The following is a 12,272-nucleotide window of genomic DNA, read 5'->3' as shown; positions in this document are numbered from 1 at the left end:
TCAAAAAATTGCATCCATTTGTGGTAATAGATATAGTGAGCTTGCGATTTTTAAAGGACAAGAGACTAAAGACATGATTGCAAACGCAGCTGGTTTAACCCCCGAGGGGAAAAAGCAAACGAAAAGTAGGCTTGATTGAATAGGTCCATAAGGCAAAGCAAGGTGCTCTGCTTCATTTCCAAATGAGTAACTTACACACTTATACAACGTAAAAAAAATTATGCTATCAAATCATTTAAAAGATAGTAACGATAACTATCGATTATAAATAATAAAAGCAATGACCAGTGAAATAAAGCAAACAACTACAAATTGTGATTATACCGATAACGTAAAAATTGCCTACGATGTTATCAAATACAAGTCAGATCATTTTCATATTGCGTTGCAGAACACACTATAAGTTGGCGCGTTTTCACTGTTTGTGCTCTTTTTTGTTCTCGTCTTTAACTGGAATTGGACCAGGAAAAATATGTATGCTTTATCTGGTAGTGAATCGGAGTTGAAGCTATCCCAGAACTTTGAATGTAACGAAAAATAAGGTGCTCAACTGTTTGAAAAGGAGGAAGTCGCCCTGGCTTTTCGGGGGAAAATATATTTTGGGTAGGTGCTAATATATGTTAATAGTACTCCCTCCGGTTCACAATAAGTGACCAATTTGCTTTGAACACAACCATTAAAAAAATACTAAATTCTAGACGAAAATAATTAGTGTGACTAAACTACCTTTTATTAAATGTTGCACCATATTTATAGTAGCACTTACTTTTCTTCTCAAATGTTAGGAGTTAATGACTTTCTAGGGATACATACATAAGAGCAATTTTGGAAAAACAAATTGAATTTTTTTTTATTATATAAATGGACACTTATTTTGGACCAAAATAAAAAACAAATTAGTCACTTATTATGGACCAGAAAGAGTATAATATTAACGTGACAGACTACAGTTAATGTTCCAAACAGAAGTTTATGAACAACGAATTTGGAAGTGATACAAGTGATTGGCATAAATACAGCCCAAAAGGCATGTTCTGCAGGCGAACTTCGTAAACATAATACGCTGCAAGTAGAAGACTACCCTTTTTCTTTTAACATTTTATTCGGAGGTGGATTTAGAGTCGTAAAACCGGGTTCAACTGAACTAATATTTTTGACGCAAAGCATAAATTTATGTGTAAAAATTTTCTAAAACTGTGATAAATAGTAAGTTTGGATACGTAATTTAAAAATACAATAGGTCCATGGCAGAAAACCTTGATGGTTGAACCCATAAAACATAAATCTTGCATCCGTCTCTGATTTTATTCGAGTAAGTTCATCCCTAACAAGAATTTATGATACCTTGCTTTTTGCTAACACAAGCATAGTTACCTCACACTTATCATCATGAAAGAAATGCTACAAATCACGTGTATGGCATCATCAATTGGTGAATATTGAAAATGAGGAGCAAATATTGTAGTAGTAAGGCTGTTAGAATCTTGCAAGCACTCATTATTTGGGCGACAAACTATATGATTCCAGCACCCGAATTCCTAGTTTTTCCACCTTCACCTGGTAAATACAGCAAGTAGCATCAACCGGAAAACATATTGGCGAAAGCCAGAATTTCTCTACATCTTTTTGATGTCAATGCACATTGACATAAGATGATCGAGTTTGTTGTCAAGTGCAAAACAGACAACCTAAACAGCATTGCAGCCTCATTAAAATTGATAGCCAACTTTATTGAAATTTCCAAATGGTACATCATTTAGTGCTAGAACCATACAGTCAAGAAAAGAAAGCAACATCTGAGTCTGACTAATTTAATAACACTCTTCCAACATACACTCAGAGAACACAACATTATTCACTTCACGAAAGTCTCATTGTAAAATCAATTTTGTTTCAAGATGCATATTGGAAAATGACGAAAGCACATAACATTGCAAAACATCATCAGGTGCACTATTGGCAGCAGCAGCAGCATTTTGCCACAACTAGAGACCCTGGTAGAAAGGGAATTCCAGTAGTTAAGAATCATACACAATATTCCCCCTGAAGCTGAGAAAAGGAATTTCTAAGCTTATGAAGCAGCAAGCAGATAATCTGACCAAATAAAACAGAAAAATCTTAGAACTAAACAAAAGGTATTTTTCCACCTAACTGGGGATTGAGGCACAGTGCACTGTGCACATTACACTGTCCTCTCATAACAACTTACATTTGAGCGGACTTTACTTTTTCTCTAATTAGTTCAGATAAAGCTATTTCCTACTTGGAAAGCACCTCTTAGCAGACAATTAAGACCAAAAAGAATCTCTCGCTCCCCCCCCCCCCCCCCCCCCCCTCTCTCCCTCCCTCTCCCTCTCTCTCGAGATCAATTTTCCACAAATATATATTCTTATGCCACGAAATATGGGCGAAGTGCACCAGTAGCCACTTTTAAGCATACTATTTAAAATATATCCACAATTTGTTATGTATTTAAAGATTAGTCAATTCGCCCAAACTTCAAAACCAAGGATAAAACTAAGTATCCTGAATTTTTGAGCTGCTACTTTGAAATTCAGGACTTACTGTTCCTGAACAAAATTTTTAAATTGCTAATTTGGAATTCAGGACTAAGTGTCCTAAATTTCTAAATTGCTAATTTGAAATTCACGACTAAGTGTCATAAATTTTTAAACCGCTAATTTAAATTCAGGACATAAGATACGAATTTCTGGACACAATTTTCGAACTTTAGGACACGATATCTTAAGTTTGAACATTGAGGTTTAAACTTCAGGACGTCGTGTCCTGAAATTTGGTTAAATTGATTAATCTTTAAATACATTATAAACCGCGGATATTTTTTAAACATGCTTGGAAGTGGCAACCTAGTGTCATTTCCACCACGAAATATGGTGGACCATTAAGGGGTATAGACTTGCAAGCCGTGAACCCAGGGCCACACACACACCTTGTTGTATATTGTAAGTTTGTAACCGAGCTGGTATAAAGTGGCTTGGACAGTTGAACATGCAACACAACTTTTGGCCTTTCAGCCCTTTCTGTAGACTGGCTTGCAACAACACACTATTTGGTCTTTCAGCGCTTTGTGTAAACTGGCTTGAGAATAAATTTAGCGTTAGTTAAGTTCTCATCCCAACAACAAATAAAAGTCACAAAACCCATCCAAGGCCACCATCCTAAATCAACTGGAAGCCTGCAATCTTCCCAATAAGTTTCAGAAGCAGACCAGCAGCGCATTGTTTAACAGCATAGTTGCACCAATTTCCCATTTTAACCTTAAAAGCATTTGATCTGTTTTGCACTTACTCATTACCTTGCTCTACGGTCAAGTCAAAAGTTTGTGTCAGTTCAACAAACATGCACGAAGAGGGTAATAACAATGCAGAAAGGGATTAGAGAAGGCGCAACCTCCCTATGTTTTCTCTAGAAAGTTGAGAAATTCTAGTAGGTCTAAATTTTCATATATTCATTTTGAACCAACACGCTGATACATTTGAGCAGTCCTACTTCAGGGAGTTCACTAATACAGTTCTGTTGTCAGAGCATCTAAAGGTATTTTCCTTCCTGACCAATAAAAAGTGTTCTGGAATTGTGTACCACATCCTTCTTATATTACCTGGACCTGTCAGTTATCCCTTCTGACCAGCACTTACAGCCTCCCTTCAGTGAAGCGGGTAACACCCCCTTGGTGTAAAAATGCGAAGAAATATATCGCATAGCTATGTCTTTTGTAACAGTATGAAATAAGTGACCGAGCAAAATTCCCTGGATCCACGTGTTCCTAGCCAGACCTAAATCACCCCCAGGAAGCCTCCTCGAATTCATGACTATAATTAGGGCTGTCCATTATTACATTTCTATATCCTAAAGGCATGCCCACTAGAGAGGATCACAATTTATTTACATACTCGAACAAGTAGAATTTTTCTGGTGTGCAACTTCTGCAATTGTAGCATCCATAGGCTTCCTCGTAGTCCAGGCATAAAATCAACACAGAAAAATCAATAGTTCTAATCACACACTATTACAATCCATTTTCTCATAATTACCTCCATTCCCACCATTTAGCTGGCATGAGTTTAGTTGGGTTGTGCATTCCATCTTTCCTAGCACACATATAGCATCTGTTACAAAACATAAAATTTAACAAATAGATAGAAAAGCATGTTCTTTTTCTAAATTAGAGCATGCGTAATGTAATGCGTTCCAACTGAAGCAAGCTGCCTTAAGAGGTGCATTGTTTCTCCAAATTATCCAGGTCCTGTCATTGCTAGAACTTGCATCTGTGCATAATGTGTATAGATCCGACAGGAAGAGACAAGCCCTTTTTTCACCAAATCTCAAGGACTCGGTTAAGAAAGCAGATCTTTAACCGCCTTTAGCTCCTTAGTGAAGAGACCAAACTGTCAATATTCAAATTTTGACAGTTTCTTCTAAATATTAGCTCCCATCCACATACATTTTGCATTGTGATATAGTGACAACAGTCCTTTTTCTCGTTTTGGCATGAATGATATAGCGACATCAGTCCATAATTAAAAATAATGATATTAAAACATCAGTCGTAACGGCAAGTTAAATAAATAAAGGAACTCCTCTTTAAGGGGAATATGACCAACCAAAATCACAACATAATTTTAGTATTCTGCCATTTCCCACTTTAAAGCATATCCTGGCAGAGAATTCATACATAATTTCCCGAAGACATACGACTTTGACATGAATCAAAGTCTTCTAAAACTCCGTTTGATCTATAGGATATATCTTCACAACCATATATAAACCAGGCTTCTGCAACGTATTTCAAGTCTCTTACCCAGGAACTCCTCCTTTCTATCCTTTGATAACCTCCTCCCACTTCACCAAATGAAAGTTCTTCTTCTCCCTTACCTTCACATAGAAAGTACATCCTAATTTCATCCAGCTTATTCTCAACTGCAGCTGGTATTTAAAAAAGAAACATTAGAAAGGTAGGTATGCTATCAAGTATAATGTTACTAAAGGCTAGTGTGCCTCCCATATACAAATATTGTCTTTTTTGATAGAGAAAATTCTTTCCTCAAACTTCTCTATTACACCATTCCAAGAGGAGATGGATTTATCATTTATGTCTAACCCCCAGAAGCAAGCTTACAGATGCAGTAGAAGATTCACCAATTCTACAACCAAGAATTCCTTGCTGATGATTGTACGTTCTGAACTTCAATGACCAGTTATAAGAAAATTTTGATAAATTAATATGCAACACAAACACAGCCTCGGAAAACAACTTAATGAGTATGAGAATCATCAGTCAAGCGATGTGCTGTCAGCAATAAAAGAATGATTGAAAAGCTGTCTTGATCACTATCTATGCCCAAACTCTTAAATCATTGGCTTATCTCCCCCCAAAAGTAAATTCAGCATCTTGCTGAGGTCCTCGATCACCAAAAATATATAGGAAGTGTGACAAAAGTTCCCCTAGCCTCCATTCCCTTAAGCGACGGAAGAATATAATTGGGTCAATTAATAAGAATTGAGAATTTAAATGTGGTAATGCCAAAACTTATGTCTTCCAGAAGAAAATACTTACTTGGATAAAAGCTTTTTCAAAATCCAGTTTAAGGAGGAGCCAACTTTGTCATGTTCCATTCTTTCCAAGCATTTGTTGACAACTGAAACAGCATCACTGATTTGGCTCCCTTTAACAAAAGCCATCCAGGTGTCAAACACCAATTTGCTAATAACAGTCATCGGTCCGTAATTAGCGCTTTCGAATGATTTTATATATGCTTCTCTCAACTTATCGAAAACTATATGCTGCTCTCAGGGTTAGTAGGTCTGAAGTCTCTTAATTGTTCTATACCACTTTTTTTTGGTGTCAACGCAATAAAGCAAGTTGAAGCTCCTTTAAAGGCCTCAAACAGAGCACAAATGAAGTTGACTGAGCGCATAAAGCGCATCCTGTAATCATTTGTCAACATTCTTGAAAGATGGCTATGATGACACCATGAAGTAACCTTAATTAACTCCTTCACAGCCCTTAACAATTTTAGCTACCTCCTCCCCACTATTTGCAGCATATACCTTTCTTCCTCAATAAGGATATGCAGATTCTCATACTTAAAAGAGGGCCTCAGAGTCTCCAGTACAGGTTTTGGAACAATTCAATATGACCTTTTTCAATTTCTTCTAGATCCTTCCTTACTTCTGTTTTAGCTAGTCGATGTTACTACATTTTCTGTTAGCATTTGTCATCTTTTGAAAAATTGTGTTGTCGCCACCTATTTTGCTACATAGGAAAATAAAGTTCCACATGAAATTGCTTCTGCTCTAGTAACTTTCTAGGAATTCTTTGAGCAATTATTTTTTCTGTGGAAGCCCTTCATCTGCTAGGACTCTTTAAGATCTGGTTGAAACTTTTATTTTTCTACATACCGTTAAGCTTGCTCCACGCTGCAAAAGATATTCAAATTCAATTCTCTTAATCTCTTCTTCTGGAGTTTTTACCTTTTGAGCCATATGAGATTTGGTTTTCCTTTTACTTCAAAAACATGGCTCCTGCTTCTTACCATGTTTGTGAAGACATCTACTTCAACTACATGTTTCCAAAGTTAAAGTAACTGGCCTTTAATTCCCTCTGTCCACACTGCAGAAATTTTAAACAAGACGGTTTTCTCTGGTTTTGAATCAATTTTTTTTTTATGCATGATGGATTGCTTGATAATTCTAAAAGCATCGTCTCATAATCATTCAGTAGAGAACAGGAATCCATCAATTCTATATGATACCAACCCTTAACTCATTTTATGGGAGTTTTTCGTCATATAAGATAGATCTTAAATGACCTTTCTTGTATTGTTTGTGAACTTGGAAATTCTAGCGTTATTCTTCTTTCCTTTGAAAATTTGGTCAACTAAAAATTTCCCTTGTGAACCATGGGATTCCCAAAGTTCTCTCACTGCTAGAATTTCAGACACAATCTTATCATACCCCAGACTTAGAGCATACAGCCAGTGAAAACCCAGTGGAGATTTGTGATAGGTCTAGAACTGGTAATGAATGATCACCAGTAACGGAGTCTTTGCCAACCCACCACCTACAGTTAATCAAAATAGTAATGTGAAAGAGTGAAACCCATGAAGCACGATATATTTAGGGTGCAATTTAAGCTTGCACTATTCATCCCAATGGTAGAGTTTTGACTTCAAAACTACCTTAGGATAACAAGAAAAATTCCAAGTTGTCCCAACCTCACTAGCCAAATCATAGGACCTGCACACCATTAATACCTACATTTGGTTTGATGAGCCAGATATCTTAGGTAGGCTGGGGGGTCAGAGTGGGGACCTAATCGTGGATTTCAACATGAAAGGATGATGAAATAAAGGTAACCCCTGAAGGCAATGTAATATATCGAAGATTCGGGGTAACTTCTGCTATCTCTATTGGTCTACAAACTTCCATTTTTCACTGCTAAATCAAAATAGATTCCTTAAATTGGCGAAATCTCACTTCATCCTTCAATGAAGGATGTAACTAGAACCTAGGTATTTTGACCTATCAGAATACCAACCAATATCAGGTATCTGTCTCCACTCCTTAATACTCCCTCCGGTTCACAATAAGTGACCAGTCTACTTTTTCATTTTGGTTCAAAATAAGTGTCCAGTTATATAATCAAGAAAAAATTCAATTTGTTTTTACTCTTTTACCCTTATGTGCATATCCCTAAAAAATTTTCTCATTCCTCACTATAACTATGTGACTAATATTTAATAAGGGTAGTTTAATCATACTAGATATTTTTGTATAGGATTTAGCATTTTCATAATGGGCATGCTAAAAGGAAACTGGTCACTTATTGTGAACTGGAGGGAGTATTATTAATAGTCGCTCAAACAAGAAGTTCTAACTTCACGGAATATATATATGGACTAAACATCAATGCATAGTCATCCTATTGCACGTTGGAACGGCAAGAATCTTTTTTTCCCAAGAATTTTTTCAGCAAAAGTTATTTTCCTTTACAACTATCCCAATTCTTATTTCATATTACTTGCTTCAATCACTGCCTATGCATCGCTATCCATCTTTAATATTAGAAATGTCACCAAAACATTATTCTCATGCTTTATTCTACAGTTTGTAGGATTACCAATATAAATAGATGAGGATCCAGGATTTGAAGTTTTGAAGTTTATGTGTGCATGCAACGACATCAAGTTAATTTACAATAGTAACTGGATTCAGAATCAAATATTTATAAATATTTAGTGGATTCTTAATACATATACAGGGCCTGGCAGAAGCTACTGTATTCATGTGAACCCACAAATTACAAGCTCGATCCAGCCAAACACTGATTTTCCAGCAAAGTTACTTTCACGAAAAATATTTTACCTAACAGGAAAAACAGATAAAAGCCTCAAAACTGATAAATCAAATATGGATTTTTTTAGCCAAACAAAATTGAGACTGAAGAAAAGAAAAAAACGATACCTTATACCTTCATTTCTGGTAACCACCACCAATAGCATTATAATCTTCCTCAACCTTAGCAGTCAAATACGGCTTGGGGAAATCATTAACATCAAAAGTCTTCTCCTTCATCATCTTCTCCACGTCAGCTTTTTTAAGCACAGTGCGCTTTATAGGAGGACGGTTGCGCCGCTGATCACGAGAAAAGTACTTGATATCGTAAACGGTTTCGGGATTCGACGTAGGGACGATTGCTTTAGCTTGTGCGGTGGCAGGGGAGAAAATTCTGTATTCTGTAGCTAAAGGTACGGCGGATTTATATTCCGGACTTGATTGTGGTCCTGTGATCTCCCATGGTTTCTTAAGGTAGCGTTTTAGTGTTTGGATCAATGATTTGCCTGCGGAAGCCATTGTTAGAAGTTTTGGGGTGCGTTTGGAACTGTGAAAATCGCTTGGATAAGGGTAGAAATTGTTCGAATACAACGCTGGAAGTTGCGATTGTGTTGGCGAAGAGTAGGTGTGCAATTCTAGAAATTGAAGTTCTTCTAGAATGCTCTTCGCTTTTGTTTGTTTTTTTTTTTTTTTTTCTTAATTCCTTATTTTTCGAATGAATTGTTTTAATTTTGGCGGCACCGGGTATTCAGGATTGGTTCGAGTCGGTTTTATCAAAGAAGAGATTAATTAACCTAAATAGTGTTCACCTAACAACTTTTTTTTGCCTAATTAGATTTGGGGTGTGTTTAATTAGCTTAAATGTTTTGAAAAATATTTTCCTTATGAACTCATTTTCTTTCAATTGGAGAAAAAAATATTTTCCTTATCAAGAGAAGGGAAAATATTTTCTAAAACTCCTTTCTCAACCTTTCTCACCCTCAACCCACCCAAGACCCTCCCACCTAACCCTACCCCACGCCTACCCACCCACCCCCTCTCTCCGGACAAGGCTTTTTATTTTATTATTTTTAAATTTCAGTTTTTTTTCGTAACCACCTACCCTGCTTACCCCCCCCCCACCAAATTATTTGTTAATTTTTTTATTATAATTTCAAAATTCTATTTTTCTTTTTCTACATCCAACCCAATGTCCCCCCCCCCCCCCGGTCACAAAAAAAGCTTTTTTTTTTACATTTTTTTGTAATTTTAAATTTCTATTTTTAATTTTTTCGCTACCCCCCCCCCCACCCCCAGGAAAAAATATGTTTTTTATATATTTTCAGTTTTAGTTTTTTCATTCGGTTACATGTTCGAAATTTTACAAGCTCCAAAGTTATGAGTTCAGAAATTTATGTGTTAAGTTTATCGGTTTAGAAATTAAAAAGTTTACGGGTTCGAAAGTTCACGGTTTCGAAGATTTAGCGATTCGGAAGTTTATGAAATTGGTGCGTTCGGAAGGTTGTTGGTTCGAAAGTTTATGGCTTCATGTTTATTGTATCTAAATTATTTATGAATACTCTTGAGAAGTTATTTTCCTTAATTTGCATACCAAACACCGGGAAATGAATAAGATTACTATTTGTTTTCCAAGAAAATATTTTTCGTTATACCAAACACAACCTTTATCCTCTTTTATTTTCAACTAGTATCTGTGAACGTGCGTTGCACGTTAATAGTGGCACGTGATGATTTAAATATTTATTTATATGAAGAAACAATAAAATTTAATTAATGAGAGCAATTTTATGTATAATAATATAACAATCATCCTAAATGCCGAAAAATATTATTACATTAGTATAATACATGAATTTAAAATAAAATGACATTATCGAAACTTACACAAATAATCAATTGTGTCATGTTGGTTAGATAATTATGTATTATAGTTTAAAAGTATTTAATGTGATGTTATCTGAACGAACAATTCTTTGTAGACAATATTTTTTGTGTATGTTTCCTCCTAATGCTTTGGTTGCTCTGCCTTAACCAAAACTCTTGTTGTCGATCTTGATACCTCTCTTGAAGGTGCGACATACAGTTGTTCGTACAAGAAAATATATTGTGGTAAATATAGTCCAATTTTTAAGATGTTTGTCCTTGTTTATTTATTACATTTGCAAAACATGAACATACTAAAAATTATTTTCAAACGAATTTAAAAGGATATTTCTTAGTTTCGAAATATGAAAGTTGAATTCAGGGATAAGAATATACTTAGAAGCATTGTAACGACCCGACCGGTCGTTTTGAGCATTTGCACTTCGCTCAGTTGTTTGAGGGCATGAGTAGCCCCGTATGATGTATTATGACTTATGTGAATCGTCGGTTTTGATTTTCAGATTATTCGGAATTGATTTGGAAGAATGATTCTCAGCTAGAAGCTTTAAATTTGAAAGGTTTGACCAAGTTTGACTTTTTAGTATTTGACTACAGATTGGATTTCTGATGGTTCCACTAGCTCCGTTGGATGCTTTAGGACTTAGGAGCGCGTCCGGATTGTGATTTGGAGGTCCGTAGTAGAATTTGGCTTGAAATGGCGAAAGTTGAAATTTTAAAAAGTTTGATCGGGAGTGGACTTTTTGATATCGGGGTCGGCTTCCGATTCTGGAAGTTGGTTGGAGCAGGTCCTAATGTCAAATGTGACTTGTGTGCAAAATTTGAGGTCAATCGGACGTGATTTGGTAGGTTCCGGCATCGGTTGTGAAAGTTTGAAGTTTCAAGGTTCATTGATTTTGAATTGAAGTGTTATTCGTCGTTTCGATGTTGTTATGAGTGTTTTGAGGCCTATAGTAGGTTCGTGTTATGTTATGGGACTCGTTGGTATGTTTGAATGGGGTCCCGAGGGTCTCGGGCATGTTTCGGATTGATTCCGGGCTATTTTTTCCTTCATGTTTCACTGCTGCATTTTGCTGATATCTGATGTCTCAGTCCTTCATCGCGTTCGCGAGGCAAGTGTCGCGAACGGGTAGTGTATTTGGATGACAGTGGCATTTTCTTCATCGCGTTCGTGAATATTGGTCCACGTTCGCTAAGAGTTGGGTCTAGTCTCCTTCGCGTCCGCGTATGTGAGATCGCGTTCGCGTAGAGTTGAGATGGGAGTTGGGACGATGGGATCTTTCTTCATCGCGTTCGCAAGGCTTGTGCCGCGAACGCATAGAGCATTTTTGGTGGCTGTTATTGTTGTTCATCATGAACGCGATGGTTATCCCGCGTTCGCGAAAGAGGAGGCCTGGGCAGCTTTATAAAGTACTTTATTTCGAGGGTTTCGGCCATTTTTGCATTTTAGGAGCTATGGAGCTCAGATTGAGGCGATTCTTGAAGCAATTTTCACCATATGAATTGGGGTAAGTGTTCTCTACTCGGTTTTGGTTATATTCCATGAATCTATCTTCATTTTTGGCAATTGGTTGATGCATTTTAAAGAGGAAATTAGGGGTTCTGGCCTAAAGTTTCATAATATGAATTTTTGAGTTTTGATGACCGATTTGGAGGCGGATTTGAGTGAAACTAGTATGGTTGGACTCGTAATTGAATGGGTTATCGGATTTTTGTGAGTTTTGAGGTGCGGGCCCGCGTACGATTTTTGGCCTGATTTGGGATTTGATGTAGAATTTGATCTTTATCATTTGAAATTGTTTCCTTGAGCTTTATCTGATGTATTTGAGTTACTTTTGGTTAGTTTTGAGCCGTTCGGAGGTCGCTACGCGCGTATGGCATCCTTGGAGCATCGCTTGACTTGCCCGGCGTTGGAATTGGCTTGTTTTAGATAAGTAACTCTTCTAAACTTAGTGCTGAGGGTATGAAACATGCTAGGTAATGGGCGTGTGGGCGTGCACCCTGTGTATTGTGACTCCGTTGTTTTCCCTAGCACT

General features: G+C 36.7%; 1 protein-coding gene across 18 annotated transcripts; it reads right to left on the bottom strand.

Moving 5' to 3' along the window:
- Positions 1-1,209: 1,209 nt before the first annotated feature.
- Positions 1,210-9,037, bottom strand: LOC109209872. 18 transcript variants are annotated; one of them, XR_002065446.1, is made up of 3 exons: positions 8,485-9,037; positions 4,053-4,104; positions 1,710-1,994 (listed from the first exon to the last, which is right to left on the bottom strand). XR_002065446.1 is itself a non-coding variant. In XM_019373230.1 (2 exons), exon 1 carries the CDS (start codon positions 8,872-8,874, stop codon positions 8,494-8,496), a length of 381 nt encoding a protein of 126 aa, XP_019228775.1. In that variant the 5' UTR covers positions 8,875-9,037; the 3' UTR covers positions 1,210-1,557; positions 8,492-8,493. The 18 variants fall into 18 exon arrangements, 15 of the variants coding, with proteins under 15 accessions (XP_019228775.1, XP_019228768.1, XP_019228761.1 ...); XR_002065448.1 differs by having other exon boundaries at positions 4,053-4,127; positions 8,492-9,037; XR_002065447.1 differs by having other exon boundaries at positions 8,492-9,037.
- Positions 9,038-12,272: the final 3,235 nt, after the last annotated feature.

This window comes from Nicotiana attenuata, unplaced genomic scaffold (assembly GCF_001879085.1).
Source record: "Nicotiana attenuata strain UT unplaced genomic scaffold, NIATTr2, whole genome shotgun sequence".
In the NCBI taxonomy this organism is placed as follows: Eukaryota; Viridiplantae; Streptophyta; class Magnoliopsida; order Solanales; family Solanaceae; genus Nicotiana; species Nicotiana attenuata.
The sequence above is the reverse complement of the archived record's forward strand: the minus strand, read 5'-3'. Positions and strand labels throughout refer to the sequence as shown.